We start from the raw sequence: 17,891 nt of genomic DNA, 5'->3' as shown, positions 1-17,891 counted from the left end.
TATAGGGTCCTGGTGATGTGTATATATAATGTATAGGGTCCAAGTGATGTGTATAGATAATGTATAGGGTCCAGGTGATGTGCATATATAATGTATAGGGTCCAGGTGATGTGTATAGATAATGTATAGGGTCCAGGTGATGTGTATATATAATGTATAGGGTCCAGGTGATGTGTATATATAATGTATAGGGTCCAGGTGATTGTATATATAATGTATAGGGTCCAGGTGATGTGTGTATATATATAATGTATAGGGTCCAGGTGATGTGTATATATAATGTATAGGGTCCAGGTGATGTGTATATATAATGTATAGGGTCCAGGTGATGTGTATATATAATGTATAGGGTCCAGGTGATGTGTATATATAATGTATAGGGTCCTGGTGATGTGTATGTATAATGTATAGGGTCCAGGTGATGTGTATGTATATATATAATGTATAGGGTCCAGGTGATGTGTGTATATATAATGTATAGGGTCCTGGTGATGTGTATGTATAATGTATAGGGTCCAGGTGATTGTATATATAATGTATAGGGTCCAGGTGATGTGTGTATATATATAATGTATAGGGTCCAGGTGATGTGTATATATAATGTATAGGGTCCAGGTGATGTGTATATATAATGTATAGGGTCCAGGTGATGTGTATATATAATGTATAGGGTCCAGGTGATGTGTATATATAATGTATAGGGTCCTGGTGATGTGTATGTATAATGTATAGGGTCCAGGTGATGTGTATGTATATATATAATGTATAGGGTCCAGGTGATGTGTGTATATATAATGTATAGGGTCCTGGTGATGTGTATGTATAATGTATAGGGTCCAGGTGATGTGTATGTATATATAATGTATAGGGTCCTGGTGATGTGTATGTATAATGTATAGGGTCCAGGTGATGTGTATATATAATGTATAGGGTCCAGGGGATGTGTATATATAATGTATAGGGTCCTGGTGATGTGTATGTATAATGTATAGGGTCCAGGTGATGTGTATATATAATGTATAGGGTCCTGGTGATGTGTATGTATAATGTATAGGGTCCAGGTGATGTGTATGTATATATAATGTATAGGGTCCAGGTGATGTGTATATATAATGTATAGGGTCCTGGTGATGTGTATATATAATGTATAGGGTCCAGGTGATGTGTATGTATATATAATGTATAGGGTCCTGGTGATGTGTATGTATAATGTATAGGGTCCAGGTGATGTGTATGTATAATGTATAGGGTCCTGGTGATGTGTATATTTAATGTATAGGGTCCAGGTGATGTGTATATATAATGTATAGGGTCCTGGTGATGTGTATATATAATGTATAGGGTCCTGGTGATGTGTATATATAATGTATAGGGTCCAGGTGATGTGTATATATAATGTATAGGGTCCTGGTGATGTGTGTGTATATATATATATATATATATATATAATGTATAGGGTCCTGGTGATGTGTATATATAATGTATAGGGTCCTGGTGATGTGTATATATAATGTATAGGGTCCTGGTGGGGTGTATATATAATGTATAGGGTCCTGGTGATGTGTATACTGGCTCATGGCACCTGCAGTATTTCGGAAAATCCTACCTTTGAGGTCCTTGCCCTGAGCTTGTGACCTAAATCATTTTTAAGGACGCTCCACCTTTCTCTAACTTTGTCATTGGTTCCGATACGGACCATGACCGCTGGGTCTTCTCCAGCCCCTCCCAGTAATCTGTCAACCCAATCCGCCATGTGTCGAACTCGAGCGCCAGGAAGACAACACAGCGTCGGACGATCCCGGTCTTTGTGACAGGTCGCCCTATCTGTGCCCTAATAATGGAGTGTCCCACTACCAGCACCCGTCTGCCCTGCTCTCCTGATCCCCTTCTTACTGGAGCTGACATTCCCCTGACTAAGAAACTGATTTACTGCATGTAGCATGTAGCAGAACATGTAGCAGAAGCCCTCGGTTTGTCTGTTGGAATATTGTGGATTTTGGGTACTTTTTAATGCGTTTTAAAAAATGTGGTTTTACTGTCTGGAGATGATTATGTTACTACAGTGTCTAACCTGATTATCTCCCAGTCAGGGGGGAGACATTGTATGTCCTGTATGGGGGTCTTTATACACAATGTGGTTTTACTGTCTGGAGATGATTATGTTACTACAGTGTCTAACCTGATTATCTTCCAGTCAGGGGGGAGACATTGTATGTCCTGTATGAGGGTCTTTATACACAATGTGGTTTTACTGTCTGGAGATGATTATGTTACTACAGTGTCTAACCTGATTATCTCCCAGTCAGTGGGGAGACATTGTACGTCCTGTATGGGGGTCTTTATACACAATGGGGTTTTACTGTCTGGAGATGATTAGGTTACTACAGTGTCTAACCTGATTATCTCCCAGTCCGGGGGGAGACATTGTACGTCCTGTATGGGGGTCTTTATACACAGTGTGGTTTTACTGTCTGGATATGATTAGGTTACTACAGTGTCTAACCTGATTATCTCCCAGTCAGGGGGGAGACATTGTACGTCCTGTATGGGGGTCTTTATACACAATGTGGTTTTACTGTCTGGAGATGATTAGGTTACTACAGTGTCTAACCTGATTATCTCCCAGTCAGGTGGAGACATTGTACGTCCTGTATGGGGGTCTTTATACACAATGGGGTTTTACTGTCTGGAGATGATTAGGTTACTACAGTGTCTAACCTGATTATCTCCCAGTCAGGGGGGAGACATTGTACGTCCTGTATGGGGGTCTTTATATACAGTGTGGTTTTACTGTCTGGAGATGATTAGGTTACTACAGTGTCTAACCTGATTATCTCCCAGTCAGGTGGAGACATTGTACGTCCTGTATGGGGGTCTTTATACACAATGGGGTTTTACTGTCTGGAGATGATTAGGTTACTACAGTGTCTAACCTGATTATCTCCCAGTCAGGGGGGAGACATTGTAGGTCCTGTATGGGGGGTCTTTATACACAATGTGGTTTTACTGTCTGGAGATGATTAGGTTACTACAGTGTCTAACCTGATTATCTCCCAGTCAGGGGGGGAGACATTGTACGTCCTGTATGGGGTCTTTATACACAGTGTGGTTTTACTGTCTGGAGATGATTAGGTTACTACAGTGTCTAACCTGATTATCTCCCAGTGCGGGGGGAGACATTGTACGTCCTGCATGGGGGTCTTTATACACAATGTGGTTTTACTGTCTGGAGATGATTGGGTTACTACAGTGTCTAACCTGATTATTTCCCAGTCCGGGGGAGACATTGTATGTCCTGTATGGGGGTCTTTATACACAATGTGGTTTTACTGTCTGGAGATGATTAGGTTACTACAGTGTCTAACCTGATTTTCTCGTGCTTTTTTCCATTGGGGGACACAGACCATGGGGTATAGCTTGAGGTATTAGTAGGAGGGACACTATGCAAATGAAAGAGCTCCTCCTCCTCGGGCTATACCCCCCGACTCCACCAGGAGGAACTCAGTCTTTGCTTAGTGTCTGGTGAAGGAGGTTGACACTCTCTGATTCTACTCCTTTTTGTTATTTTTATTCTAGATGGGGACACAGGTCGGCATGGCGCCTTCCTGGTCCCCCGTGGAGTGCCCGCCGCCGTCTTTGGGACGTTGCCTGGCTGCCTCCATTTCCCCCCAAGAAGATAAGTGGAACCGGGCTCGACCTGTTAGCTCCGGCATCTCACCAGCTCCTGGGTCATCTGCTGGTGCCCTCCTCCCAGAGCACTGCACTCCTGGAGTCAGACGTCTGAAGAGGTGAGCCCTGCTGGTCCTGAACGGAGGGAGAAGACTGCAGGAGCAGATAAGTATAACTGCAATCGCTCTGCTTCCCCTCCCCTCCCTGTCTTATGTCTATGGGCCGCCTGGGTGAACTGAGGATGTTCTCTGTCCGGGGGTTCTGGGGCATGGAGGCACTATGCTGGCTTATCTCCCTGCTGGGACTCTCTGCTCCCCCTTTATGAGGCATGACTTTTCCCTGGCGGCGCCAGCTAACCTTGGACAGAACAAGGATTTTGGGCTGCAACTGCAGGCAGGCGTTCCTTGTTAACCCCCACTTTGCTGTGTTCGGCACTGGGGGACATGTTTTCAGGAAGCACAGGGAGTGGAGCGCGCGATTTTTTCGCGCTTCTATGATGCGGCCGGGGGGCGGAGCCTAACGCAGCCGGGGGGCGGAGCCTAGCGCTTCGCTCCGGCATCTTCCTCCATCTGCTACAAAGGTTCCCACGCTCCAATCCGCTCCCCTGCTTCTCTCTGAACATGGATTAAGGGTGTCAGCCTAAATGGGCTGTGTCATTTTACCATTTCTTTTTTCATGTGCAGCACCATACTGGTCCACAAGGGTATGTGTGGTATGGGATCTTAACCCTATTCAATCTGCTTCTCTCTGAACAGCTGTCTAGCTGTGTATGTGTGTGTATAAATGCCTTGCTTCTGATGTGAACAATCTCTAGTTCGATTCCCAGAAGACACTTTTAAGGTTTCTTTTCTCTAACTGCAACTGTAGATTCTTGCATAGTTGTTATCATGCCTAAGCCTAGTCACCTTCTCAGGCTCCAATGGGGTCCTGTTAGACCACTGGTGTTTGTGCCTCCTGCCCTGGCCCTGGGCAAGCTGGTATCTCAGTGATAAGGCTGTTGCCCCAGTCCAGGCTTTCCGAGTTCAAACCACTTTCAAAAATGCTTATTTCTGTCCAAGCAGAGCTGGCGATACCCGCCTGGGCATCTGCCAGGTCCTGCGCGGCCGCTGATTTGGCCTGAGTCGCCAAGGCAGCCATGTCCTTTTTGGAACGTATAGCAGTTGCCAATCCAGTGGCCCCTACCACTCCGTCTCCCCGCAGTGGTTCCCACTGAGGTCGCTTGACTAATAAGAGGCAGCGTGAGCGGTAGCATCCATCTTGGATGACTCCGTTTTCCCCCCTCGTCTAGAGGTGTGTTCAGACGACTCTCCCCCCCCCCCCCCCCCCCTAAGGAGCGCAGGTCTGAAGGGAGATTGTCCGGCTCGGACGAGGTCATGGAGCGGGTCCCTCCGCCTAAGCTCCCCACGTTTGGCGGACTTAGTAGCGGCTGTCCGTGACACCTGTAATCTCCAAGGGGATTCTCCTCTACGCGGGAGTTCCCCCCTTTTTTTTTGGTTTTCTGTCCAAGAAGCCATAGGTTGCCGCATTTTTTCCTATCCATGAGGAATTTCCGCGGTCCTACCCAGAACCTGGGACAGGATCCTCCTTTTACGACTGAGCAGTGTGGAGGGCTGGTCTTCTCCCCTAGGGTGGATCCCCCAGTGTCCTGGATCACTGCCTTCCCTGTCCTTACCGGCTCCTCTCTGCAGGACGTTCTGGACAGGCGCCTAGATTCTCTCTCAAGAGCCATTTATCTCTGGCGGGCTTGTTAGGTCAGTGTTCTCCCCAAGTGTGGTTGCAGCGCCACCACCTGAACCTGGCGGAACATGATGCGTCTATTGACACACCGGATTTGGTTCTCCAGGTGTCTCAGTCTTCCAAATTCCTTTGCGAGGCTTCCATGGGCATTGATTCCCTCTTTACCCGCATTGCAGCCCTCTCGGTCATTCTGCACAGAGAGGTTGGGTTAATAGTGTGGGACGCTGACGCTTCTCCAAGTGTCCCCTTACTAACCTCCCCTTTGAGGGTTCCAGGTTTTTTAGGGCTCAGCTGGACGAGTTCTTCCCTACCGCTATCTGGGGGCAAGAACTCTTACATTCCACACCTACGTCCTAACGTCCTTTTCGAACCGGGTCCTCCGGTTCCAGTACCAGTCCTTTCGCTGCCCCGCCGCTGGGGGGGGCTACAGGACTCCCGCAGGAACCTCCCCCCTTCAAGCCCCAGCCGTCATGGTGTCCAAGGACGCAGTCGGCCTCCCTGCTACTTCCACAGGTTTGGAGGGCTCATGTTCAGGAACTCCTGGGCTCTAAGAATTGTAACGTCTGGTTACAAGATAGTTTACATCCAGCGTTTCGGGGGATCCGTTCCGCGCCTCGGATCTCTGGATGGCAGTTTCTTCTCTTCTGGACCAGGGGTATTATTACCCCGGTTTCTCCAGAGGAACAGGGCACTGGTTTCTTTTCAGACCTGTTCATCGTTCCAAGGAAGGAGGGGTCGGTGCGTCCGACCCTGGATCCGAAGCTGCTCAAATTTTTTCCTCCGGATAAGGAGGTTTCAATTGGTATCCCTCCGCTCCGTTATTGTTTCTCTTCTTCAGGGTAATTCCTCGCGTCCGTAGACTTCCAGGACGCCTGTCCGCATGGCCCGATCACAGAATCTCACAACGATTCCTGCGCTTGCCATGGGTGGCCGACTCTATGTATTTTTTTCCCTTTCGGGATAGCGACTGCCCCTAGGGTCTGTACCATGATCCTAGCGCCTTTGACATTTCTTGGCGTCCGGATCACTGTTCAAATTAAACAGCTCGGATGGTTGATCGACTTCCACGATCCTTCTCCTCCCGTCCCTGAAGCTCTCCTTCTGGGGATATTTTTGGATGCGAGACCTCTCGTGGTCTGTATGCTTACATCTGCAGGTGGCTGCTGTTTTTTTCTACAGAACCTGATGGCGGGAAGATCGTTACTCCCGTTCTTTTCCTGGACCACTGATGCCTGCCTCTGGCTGGGGCGGCGTTCTCCGGTCCCACTCGATTCTGGGGGTTTGGTCGGCGACGGAATAGTTTTCCCTATCAACATCCTTGAGCTGAGAGTGAATTACTTCAGCCATCAAGGTGCGACCGCAGCCGGACAGTGATGCGGGAAGTAAAAAATAAATAAATAAAATAAAAAATTCTGCTGTGGGCAGAGTCGCACGTTCCGGTGTGGCCAGCAGTATTCCTTCCGGGAATAGGCATCTGGGCTGCGGACTTTCTAAGTCGAAACAAGGTGGAGCCAGGCGAGGGTCTCTGCATCCGGGTGTCTGCGATGACGTGCGTGGCAGGTGGTGCCGTCCGGATGTGGATCTGATGTCGTCATAGGTTCAACAACAAGCTCCCAGGTCTCCGGCTCCCGCCCGAGGTCCGAAGGCGTATGGGGTGGATGCGCTGGTGTCTCCGTGGCAAGTCTTCAGCCTCCTCTATGTCTTCCTTCCGCTTCTCTTCTGTCGAGGGGTCTACGCAAGATTGCGGTGGATGGGATTCGACCGTCCTCATCACCCCAGATTGACCTAACCGCGCATGGTTCTCGGACGTGGCTCGGATGCTGGCGGATGCCCCATGGCTTCTTCCCGACAGGGAGGTTCTACTGTCTCGGGGTCCTCTCTTCCTCCGGAATCTACGGTCTTTTCGTTTAACGGCGTGGCTGTTGAAACCGCCATCCTGAAGAAGAGGGGATTCTCGGATTCGGTGGTTAGAATCATGATCAGGGGAAGCCGGCTTCCTTCCGGATTACTATCGTACCTAGTAGGCCTTCATGACTTTTTGTGAGAACTCGGGGTTCCCTCCCCTCGCTTTTCCATCCCGATGGTGCTGTCTTTTCTTCAGTCCGGACTTGAGATGGGACTGTCGCTGAGTTCCCTGAAGGGTCAGGTTTCGGCGCTGCCGTCCTTTTTCAAGGGTCCCTTGCTCTTATGGGTCCTGTGAAGTTTTTTCTTCAGAGGGTGGCACATTCGGTTCCCGTATGTTCCCCTTTTGCCTCCTTGAGATCTCAATTTGGTCCTGCGCGCTCTGCAGATGGCCCCTTTTGAACCTCTGAGAGAGGTCTCCCTGACCTTTCTCTCCTGGAGAGTGGTCTTCCTTGTGGCCACATCTCCCATCAGACGGGTGTCGGAGCTGGCCGCTCTTTCCCGCCAGGAGCCCCTTTCTAGTTTTTCTCCAGGTTACGGTTGTGTTCCGTCCGGTTCCCTCCTTTTTGCCCGAGGTGGTCTCTTCTTTCCACCTTTAGCAAGGATCTTGTCCTGCCCTCCTTTTGCCCTTCTCCGGCAAACTCCAGGGAACGCGCTCTACACTCCCTGGCTGTCGTCCAGGCCTTGGAAGTTTATCTCACGGCTACCACTTACGTCCGCAGTTCTGATTCCTCCTTGTGGTTTCTGAGGGACCTCGTGGGGGTCTGGCGGCCTCCAAGGTCACTGTGGCGCGATGGATCCGCTCTGCTGTTGTCGCGCTCGTGTTAGGGTTCCCCCGGCACGAAATGCTGCTCACGCCACTAGGGTGGTGAAGGCTTCCTGGGCAAGGCGCAATCGTGCCTCTGCGTCTAAGCTGCGTAAGGCGGCCACCTGGTTGTCCTTACGTTCCTTTACGAAGTTTTATCAGCTGCATCCCTGATGCTGTCTTTGACCGCAGGGTTTTACAGGCTGTGGTTCCTGTTTGACCGTTGGACGTTCCTCCTGGCGGTGCTGAGATTTTTTCCCACCCCATGGACTGCTTTAGGACGTCCCATGGTCTGTGTCCCCCAATGAAAAAAAGCACGAGAAAAGGAGATTTTTGTGAAACTCACCTGTAAAATCTTTTTCTCGTCTTTTCCATTGGGGGACACAGCTCCCACCCATTCTGTCTGTTGCAGGAGGGGTCTTCAATTCAGTTTTTGCTTATGGTTGGACCTTATGGCTTGGTCCGATGGTTTCCATAATTTTTTCTTGCTCCTTCTCCTACTGCTTGTGCAACGCCTGAGTTCCTCCTGGTGGAGTCGGGGGGTATAGCCCGAGGAGGAGGAGCTCTTTCATTTGCATAGTGTCCCTCCTACTAATACCTCAAGCTATACCCCATGGTCTGTGTCCCCCAATGGAAAAGACGAGAAAAAGATTTTACAGGTGAGTTTCACAAAAATCTCCTTATCTCCCAGTCAGGGGGGAAATATTGTACGTCCTGTATGGGGGTCTTTATACACAGTGTGGTTTTACTGTCTGGAGATGATTAGGTTACCTACAGTGTCTAACCTGATTATCTCGCAGTCAGGGGGGAGACATTGTACGTCCTGTCTGGGGGTCTTCATACACAATGTGATTTTACTGTCTGGAGATGATTAGGTTACTACAGTGTCTGACCTGATTATCTCCCAGTCCGGGGGGAGACATTGTACGTCCTGTATGGGGGTCTTTATACACAATGTGATTTTACTGTCTGGAGATGATTAGGTTACCTACAGTGTCTAACCTGATTATCTCCCAGTGCGGGGGGAGACATTGTACGTCCTGTATGGGGGTCTTCATACACAATGTGATTTTACTGTCTGGAGATGATTAGGTTACTACAGTGTCTAACCTGATTATCTCCCAGTCAGGGGGGAGACATTGTACGTCCTGTATGGGGGTCTTTATACACAATGTGGTTTTACTGTCTGGAGATGATTAGGTTACCTACAGTGTCTAACCTGATTATCTCCCAGTGCGGGGGGAGACATTGTGTGGGACTGTCCCGGATTGTGTGATTATTTCCATTGGTCTGTGTGGTTGTCACACAGTTCTCCATCAGGTCCACGGGGGAGGGCCCCTTCCATGGAGACTTGTATATAAGGCCAAGGGTGGCCCCAATAAATGTTGTTCTTCTTACCCTGAACTCGCGGCCTCGTCTGGTGTTGTAGAGAACAGCTATATCTCTACTAGCTCTTGTAAGAGCTGCACAGCTACTGGGAATCGCAACCCGGCCTTGGAAGTCTCTGGAGCTGCTCTACAGCGCCACGCTGACCACGGGTGAAGGACGTCACCAACAGCTGATACCGTTACACTGCAGTCCCTGAATCTCAAGTCACTTGATCTAAAGTCACACACTTATACAAACACGCGATGCGCGATGTTGCGTTATATGCCTGCTTATATAAGGCCTCTTTCACACTTGCGTTGTCCGGATCCGGCGTGTTCTCCACTTGCCGGAATTACACTCCGGATCCGGAAAAACGCAAGTGTACTGAAAGCATTTGAAGACGGAACCGTCTTCAAAATGCGTTCAGTGTTACTATGGCACCCAGGACGCTATTAAAGTCCTGGTTGCCATAGTAGGAGCAGGGAGCGGGGGAGCAGTATACTTACAGTCCGTGCGGCTCCCGGGGCGCTCCAGAATGACGTCAGAGCGCCCCATGCGCATGGATGACGTGATCCATGTAATCACATGATCCATGCGCTTGGGGCGCCCTGACGTCACTCTGGAGCGCCCGGGGAGCCGCACGGACGGTAAGTATACTGCTCCCCGCTCCCCACTACACTTTACCATGGCTGCCAGGACTTTAGCGTCCCGGCAGCCATGGTAACCATTCAGAAAAAGCTAAATGTCGGCTCCGGCAATGCGCCGAAACGACGTTTAGCTTAAGGCCGGATCCGGATCAATGCCTTTCAATGCTGCGGTATTTTCTCCGGCCAAAAAACGTTCCGTTCCGGAACTGAAGACGTCCTGATGCATCCTGAACGGATTTCTCTCCATTCAGAATGCATTAGGATAATCCTGATCAGGATTCTTCCGGCATAGAGCCCCGACGACGGAACTCTATGCCGGAAGACAAGAACGCAAGTGTGAAAGAGCCCTAAATGGAGCTCTCAAAACCAGCCAGTTTTTTCCTCTGGATTCAAATGTGTTGGGCTTATATAATGTATAGGGTCCTGGTGATGTGTATATATAATGTATAGGTCCTGGTGATGTGTATATATAATGTATAGGGTCCAGGTGATGTGTATATATAATGTATAGGGTCCTGGTGATGTGTATATATAATGTATAGGGTCCAGGTGATGTGTATATATAATGTATAGGGTCCAGGTGATGTGTATATATAATGTATAGGGTCCTGGTGATGTGTATATATAATGTATGGGGTCCAGGTGATGTGTATATATAATGTATAGGGTCCAGGTGATGTGTGTATATATAATGTATAGGGTCCTGGTGATGTGTATATATAATGTATAGGGTCCTGGTGATGTGTATATATAATGTATAGGGTCCTGGTGATGTGTATAGATAATGTATAGGGTCCAGGTGATGTGTGTATATATAATGTATAGGGTCCAGGTGATATGTATATATAATGTATAGGGTCCAGGTGATGTGTATAGGTAATGTATAGGGTCCAGGTGATTGTATATATAATGTATAGGGTCCAGGTGATGTGTATAGATAATGTATAGGGTCCAGGTGATGTGTATATATAATGTATAGGGTCCAGGTGATGTGTATAGATAATGTATAGGGTCCAGGTGATGTGTATATATAATGTATAGGGTCCAGGTGATTTGTGTATATAATGTATAGGGTCCTGGTGATGTGTATATATAATGTATAGGGTCCAGGTGATGTGTATATATAATGTATAGGGTCCAGGTGATGTGTATATATAATGTATAGGGTCCTGGTGATCTGTGTGTATATAATGTATAGGGTCCGGGTGATGTGTGTGTGTATATAATGTATAGGGTCCAGGTGATGTGTATAGATAATGTATAGGGTCCAGGTGATGTGTATAGATAATGTATAGGGTCCAGGTGATGTGTGTATATAATGTATAGGGTCCTGGTGATGTGTATATATAATGTATAGGGTCCAGGTGATTGTATATATAATGTATAGGGTCCAGGTGATTGTATATATAATGTATAGGGTCCAGGTGATTGTATATATAATGTATAGGGTCCAGGTGATGTGTATATATAATGTATAGGGTCCAGGTGATGTGTATATATAATGTATAGGGTCCAGGTGATGTGTATATATAATGTATAGGGTCCAGGTGATTGTATATATAATGTATAGGGTCCAGGTGATGTGTATATATAATGTATAGGGTCCAGGTGATGTGTATATATAATGTATAGGGTCCAGGTGATGTGTGTATATAATGTATAGGGTCCTGGTGATGTGTGTATATATAATGTATAGGGTCCTGGTGATGTGTATATATAATGTATAGGGTCCAGGTGATGTGTGTATATAATGTATAGGGTCCAGGTGATGTGTGTATATAATGTATAGGGTCCTGGTGATGTGTATATATAATGTATAGGGTCCAGGTGATGTGTATATATAATGTATAGGGTCCAGGTGATGTGTGTATATAATGTATAGGGTCCAGGTGATGTGTATATATAATATATAGGGTCCTGGTGATGTGTATATATAATGTATAGGGTCCTGGGGATGTGTATATATAATGTATAGGGTCCTGGTGATGTGTATATATAATATATAGGGTCCTGGTGATGTGTGTGTGTATATATATATATATATATATATAATGTATAGGGTCCCGGTGATGTGTATATATAATGTATAGGGTCCAGGGTGATGTGTATATATAATGTTTAGGGTCCCGGTGATGTGTATATATAATGTATAGGGTCTTGGGTATGTATTTAATGTCTGTAGGTTCTTGGCGCTTTGTATGTGATGTATATGTTTTGTATTGTACATCTTAGCGGCTGCTGCTCCATGTCATCTCCTACATCCAGTTCCTGCAGCACAGGATTGAAGAGACACAAAGCAGACTGCCCCCACCTATAGGTCACCAGGGTAAGTATGTACGGGGGGTAATAGTATATGGGGGTGAGTGTATACAGGGGGATTTACCAGGAGATGGGGTGAAGGTATACAGTGAGCAGTACAGGGGCGGATTGGCCAAAGACCTTACAGGGAAATTTCCCGGGGGGCCGCCTGGACCCTCCTCACAGCCGGCCAGTGGAAGTTTTTGGGCATGTATGTTGTGTTGCTGGCAGTATTATGTGATGGACTGTGGTATTTGGCTCTGTTGGGGCGGTATAATGCACCACAATATGGTATTGCTGGCCCTGCCGGCCATCAATTTGGACCCAAAATGGAACCACTTTTAGTATTTTTTCCAGGGTCACTTTAAAGAGGACCTTTCACCAGAATAAAGTATCTAAACTGACTATACAGACGTGTAGAGCGGCGCCCAGGGATCCCCCTGCACTTACTGTTCTCCCCGGGCGCCGCTCCGTTCTCCCGGGGTAGCCTCCGGTATCTTCATAGTTAGGCTCCACCCAGGGGAACCTGCCGCGGTCTCCTTCTCCTATGCTGTAGCCAGACTATGAGCTGAGCGCTGCGATTGGCCAGCGCTACAGCCTAGGAGAAGGAGACCGCGGCAGGTTCCCCTGGGTGGAGCCTAACTATGAAGATACCGGAGGCTATACCGAGAGAACGGAGCGGCGCCCGGGGAGAACAGTAAGTGCAGGGGGATCCCTGGGCGCCGCTCTACACGTCTGTATAGTCAGTTTAGATACTTTCTTCTGGTGAAAGGTCCTCTTTAAGTTTCCAGTCCGCCCCTGGAGCAGTAGCAGGAGACACGGTTATGTTTGTAAGGAGGAGGAGGAGTGTCAGGGGACGGGGCGTGTAAGGAGGAGGAGTGTCAGGGGACGGGGCGTGTAAGGAGGAGGAGTGTCAGGGGACGGGGCGTGTAAGGAGGAGGAGTGTCAGGGGACGGGGCGTGTAAGGAGGAGGAGTGTCAGGGGACGGGGCGTGTAAGGAGGAGGAGTGTCAGGGGACGGGGCGTGTAAGGAGGAGGAGTGTCAGGGGACGGGGCGTGTAAGGAGGAGGAGTGTCAGGGAACGGGGCGTGTAAGAAGGAGGAGTGTCAGGGAACGGGGCGTGTAAGGAGGAGGAGTGTCAGGGGACGGGGCGTGTAAGGAGGAGGAGTGTCAGGGAACGGGGCGTGTGAGGAGGAGGAGTGTCAGGGGAAGGGGCGTGTGAGGAGGAGTGGTGTCAGGGGAAGGGGCGTGTGAGGAGGAGTGGTGTCAGGGGAAGGGGCGTGTGAGGAGGAGGAGTGTCAGGGGACGGGGCGTGTGAGGAGGAGGAGTGTCAGGGGACGGGGCGTGTGAGGAGGAGGAGTGTCAGGGGAAGGGGCGTGTGAGGAGGAGGAGTGTCAGGGGACGGGGCGTGTGAGGAGGAGGAGTGTCAGGGGAAGGGGCGTGTGAGGAGGAGGAGTGTCAGGGGACGGGGCGTGTGAGGAGGAGGAGTGTCAGGGGACGGGGCGTGTGAGGAGGAGGAGTGTCAGGGGAAGGGGCGTGTGAGGAGGAGGAGTGTCAGGGGAAGGGGCGTGTGAGGAGGAGGAGTGTCAGGGGAAGGGGCGTGTGAGGAGGAGGAGTGTCAGGGGAAGGGGCGTGTGAGGAGGAGGAGTGTCAGGGGAAGGGGCGTGTGAGGAGGAGGAGGAGTGTCAGGGGAAGGGGCGTGTGAGGAGGAGGAGTGTCGGGGGACGGGGAGTGTGAGGAGGAGGAGGAGTGTCAGGGGACGGGGCGTGTGAGGAGGAGGAGGAGTGTCAGGGGACGGGGCGTGTGAGGAGGAGGAGGAGTGTCAGGGGACGGGGCGTGTGAGGAGGAGTGTCAGGGGACGGGGCGTGTGAGGAGGAGTGTCAGGGGACGGGGCGTGTGAGGAGGAGTGTCAGGGGACGGGGCGTGTGAGGAGGAGTGTCAGGGGACGGGGCGTGTGAGGAGGAGTGTCAGGGGACGGGGCGTGTGAGGAGGAGTGTCAGGGGACGGGGCGTGTGAGGAGGAGTGTCAGGGGACGGGGCGTGTGAGGAGGAGGAGGAGTGTCAGGGGACGGGGCGTATGAGGAGGAGGAGTGTCTGGAGACGGGGCGTGTGAGAAGGAGGAGTGTCAGGGGACGGGGCGTGTGAGGAGGTGGAGTGTCGGGGGACGGGGGGTATAAGGAGGAGGAGGGTCGGGGGACGGGGCGTGTGAGGAGGAGGAGTGTCAGGAGACTGGGCGTGTGAGGAGGAGGAGTGTCAGGAGACGGGGCGTGTGAGGAGGAGGAGTGTCGGGGGACGGGGCGTGCCTGGAGATGGTGGTGTGCGGCGCCACCTGCTCCTGCTTTCCGCTCACCTGTGTTTTCCGCGCAGGTGCACTGCCGCTCTGGACCCCGAGTCGTGGTGTAGAGGTCACCTACAAACAGAGAAAGGCATGCCCAGGTGTCAGGAGAAGACGGCGATCGAGGGGTGAGATAATAATGTCACTGCAGACTCTGACCTGTCACTACCAGCTCCATTCTGTCTCCACAGGAAGAGGTGACGGAGTGTTTTTTTGTTTTTTTAAGGTGAAGGGAAAATTAAACTAACGTCCAAGGAAAAAACATGGTAAGAACGTCACCCTGTGTGCAGCAAACAATGTGGCCGACTCACCACAGGCGGTACACTCTGCGTATTCTTCCATGTCTCGCTGCAGGCAGACGCTGGTCCCATACGTCTCCTCCTCATCCTCTGATAGTGGTGAAGGCAGTCCGTGGCTCGTCTGCGTGTCTCCGCTCTCTCCGCACAGTGAGTGATTCAGCTCAAAACTGTCCCTGACAATCATCCACCTGAATAAGTAACTCCTACTAGGCACGGACTGTGCCAGTATTAAAGAGTTATTAAGGGGAACTCCATCCAATACGGATCCATCACGTGACCCACCGTTTATGCAAGGCAATAGGAAAGGGAATTTAGGAAAATGTAGTTTAGGAATATAGTGGAGTAATAGCATGACTGCCGCCCTGTGCAGGAGAGGAGTGGGTATGGGGGCAGGGAGGTGTCTGCACGTCCACTCACAACACTACAGTCATCCTCTCCCCTGAAATGGCTGATAACAGGGAGCAATAGACTGTATTCTCCTGTCCTACAGTCATCCGCTCCCCTGAAATGGCTGATAACAGGGGGCAATAGACTGTATTCTCCTGTCCTACAGTCATCCTCTCCCCTGAAATGGCTGATAACAGGAGGCAATAGACTGTATTCTCCTGTCCTACAGTCATCCTCTCCCCTGAAATGGCTGATAACAGGGAGCAATAGACTGTATTCTCCTGTCCTACAGTCATCCTCTCCTCTGAAATGGCTGATAACAGGGAGCAATAGATTGTATTCTCCTGTCCTACAGTCATCCTCTCCCCTGAAATGGCTGATAACAGGGGGCAATAGACTGTATTCCCCTGTCCTACAGTCATCCTGTCCCTGAAATGACTGATAACAGCGGGTAATAGACTGTATTCTCCTGTCCTACAGTCATCCTCTCCCCTGAAATGGCTGATAACAGGGAGCAATAGACTGTATTCTCCTGTCCTACAGTCATCCTCTCCCCTGAAATGGCTGATAACAGGCGGCAATAGACTGTATTCTCCTGTCCTACAGTCATCCTCTCCCCTGAAATGTCTGATAACAGGGGGCAATAGACTGTATTCTCCTGTCCTACAGTCATCCTCTCCCCTGAAATGGCTGATAACAGGGAGCAATAGACTGTATTCTCCTGTCCTACAGTCATCCTCTCCCCTGAAATGGCTGATAACAGGGGGCAATAGATTGTATTCTCCTGTCCTACAGTCATCCTCTCCCCTGAAATGGCTGATAACAGGGGGCAATAGACTGTATTCTCCTGTCCTACAGTCATCTTCTCCCCTGAAATGGCTGATAACAGGAGGCAATAGACTGTATTCTCCTGTCCTACAGTCATCTTCTCCCCTGAAATGGCTGATAACAGGGAGCAATAGACTGTATTCTCCTGTCCTACAGTCATCCTCTCCCCTGAAATGGCTGATAACAGGGGGGCAATAGACTGTATTCTCCTGTCCTACAGTCATCCTCTCCCCTGAAATGGCTGATAACAGGGGGCAAAAGACTGTATTCTCCTGTCCTACAGTCATCCTCACCCCTGACATGGCTGATAACAGGGGGCAATAGACTGTATTCTCCTGTCCTACAGTCATCCTCTCCTCTGACATGGCTGATAACAGGGGCCAATAGACTGTATTCTCCTGTCCTACAGTCATCCTCTCCCCTGAAATGTCTGATAACAGGGAGCAATAGATTGTATTCTCCTGTCCTACAGTCATCCTCTCCCCCCTGAAATGGCTGATAACAGGAGGCAATAGACTGTATTCTCCTGTCCTACAGTCATCCTCTCCCCTGAAATGGCTGATAACAGGGGGCAATAGACTGTATTCTCCTGTCCTACAGTCATCCTCTCCCCTGAAATGTCTGATAACAGGCGGCAATAGACTGTATTCTCCTGTCCTACAGTCATCCTCTCCCCTGAAATGGCTGATAACAGGGGGCAATAGACTGTATTCTCCTGTCCTACAGTCATCCTCTCCCCTGAAATGGCTGATAACAGGGGGCAATAGACTGTATTCTCCTGTCCTACAGTCATCCTCTCCCCTGATATGGCTGATAACAGGGGGCAATAGACTGTATTCTCCTGTCCTACAGTCATCCTCTCCCCTGAAATGGCTGATAACAGGGAGCAATAGACTGTATTCTCCTGTCCTACAGTCATCCTCTCCCCTGAAATGGCTGATAACAGGGAGCAATAGACTGTATTCTCCTGTCCTACAGTCATCCTCTCCCCTGAAATGGCTGATAACAGGGGGCAATAGACTGTATTCTCCTGTCCTACAGTCATCCTCTCCCCTGACATGGCTGATAACAGGGGGCAATAGACTGTATTCTCCTGTCCTACAGTCATCCTCTCCCCTGACATGGCTGATAACAGGGGGCAATAGATTGTATTCTCCTGTCCTACAGTCATCCTCTCCCCTGAAATGGCTGATAACAGGGGGCAATAGACTGTATTCTCCTGTCCTACAGTCATCCTCTCCCCTGAAATGGCTGATAACAGGGGCAATAGACTGTATTCTCCTGTCCTACAGTCATCCTCTCCCCTGACATGGCTGATAACAGGGGGCAATAGACTGTATTCTCCTGTCCTACAGTCATCCTCTCCCCTGAAATGGCTGATAACAGGGGGCAATAGACTGTATTCTCCTGTCCTACAGTCATCCTCTCCCCTGAAATGGCTGATAACAGGGAGCAATAGACTGTATTCTCCTGTCCTACAGTCATCCTCTCCCCTGAAATGTCTGATAACAGGGGGCAATAGATTGTATTCTCCTGTCCTACAGTCATCCTCTCCCCTGAAATGGCTGATAACAGGGGAGCAATAGACTGTATTCTCCTGTCCTACAATCATCCTCTC

General features: G+C 49.6%; 1 protein-coding gene across 1 annotated transcript in view; it reads left to right on the top strand.

Moving 5' to 3' along the window:
* Positions 1–17,891, top strand: part of MEIOSIN (meiosis initiator) — a 63,983-nt gene that overhangs the window by 29,695 nt on the left and 16,397 nt on the right. Inside the window, exons 3-6 of the mRNA XM_040442314.1 lie at positions 12,361–12,454; positions 14,792–14,887; positions 14,986–15,025; positions 15,114–15,205. Of these exons, the coding sequence (XP_040298248.1) occupies positions 12,361–12,454; positions 14,792–14,887; positions 14,986–15,025; positions 15,114–15,205 (322 nt within the window). The remainder of the gene's footprint in view (positions 1–12,360; positions 12,455–14,791; positions 14,888–14,985; positions 15,026–15,113; positions 15,206–17,891) is intronic.

Source organism: Bufo bufo, chromosome 8 (genome assembly GCF_905171765.1).
Source record: "Bufo bufo chromosome 8, aBufBuf1.1, whole genome shotgun sequence".
Taxonomy (NCBI): Eukaryota; Metazoa; Chordata; class Amphibia; order Anura; family Bufonidae; genus Bufo; species Bufo bufo.
Note: the sequence above shows the minus strand (reverse complement) of the source record. Positions and strands in the feature narration are given on the sequence as shown.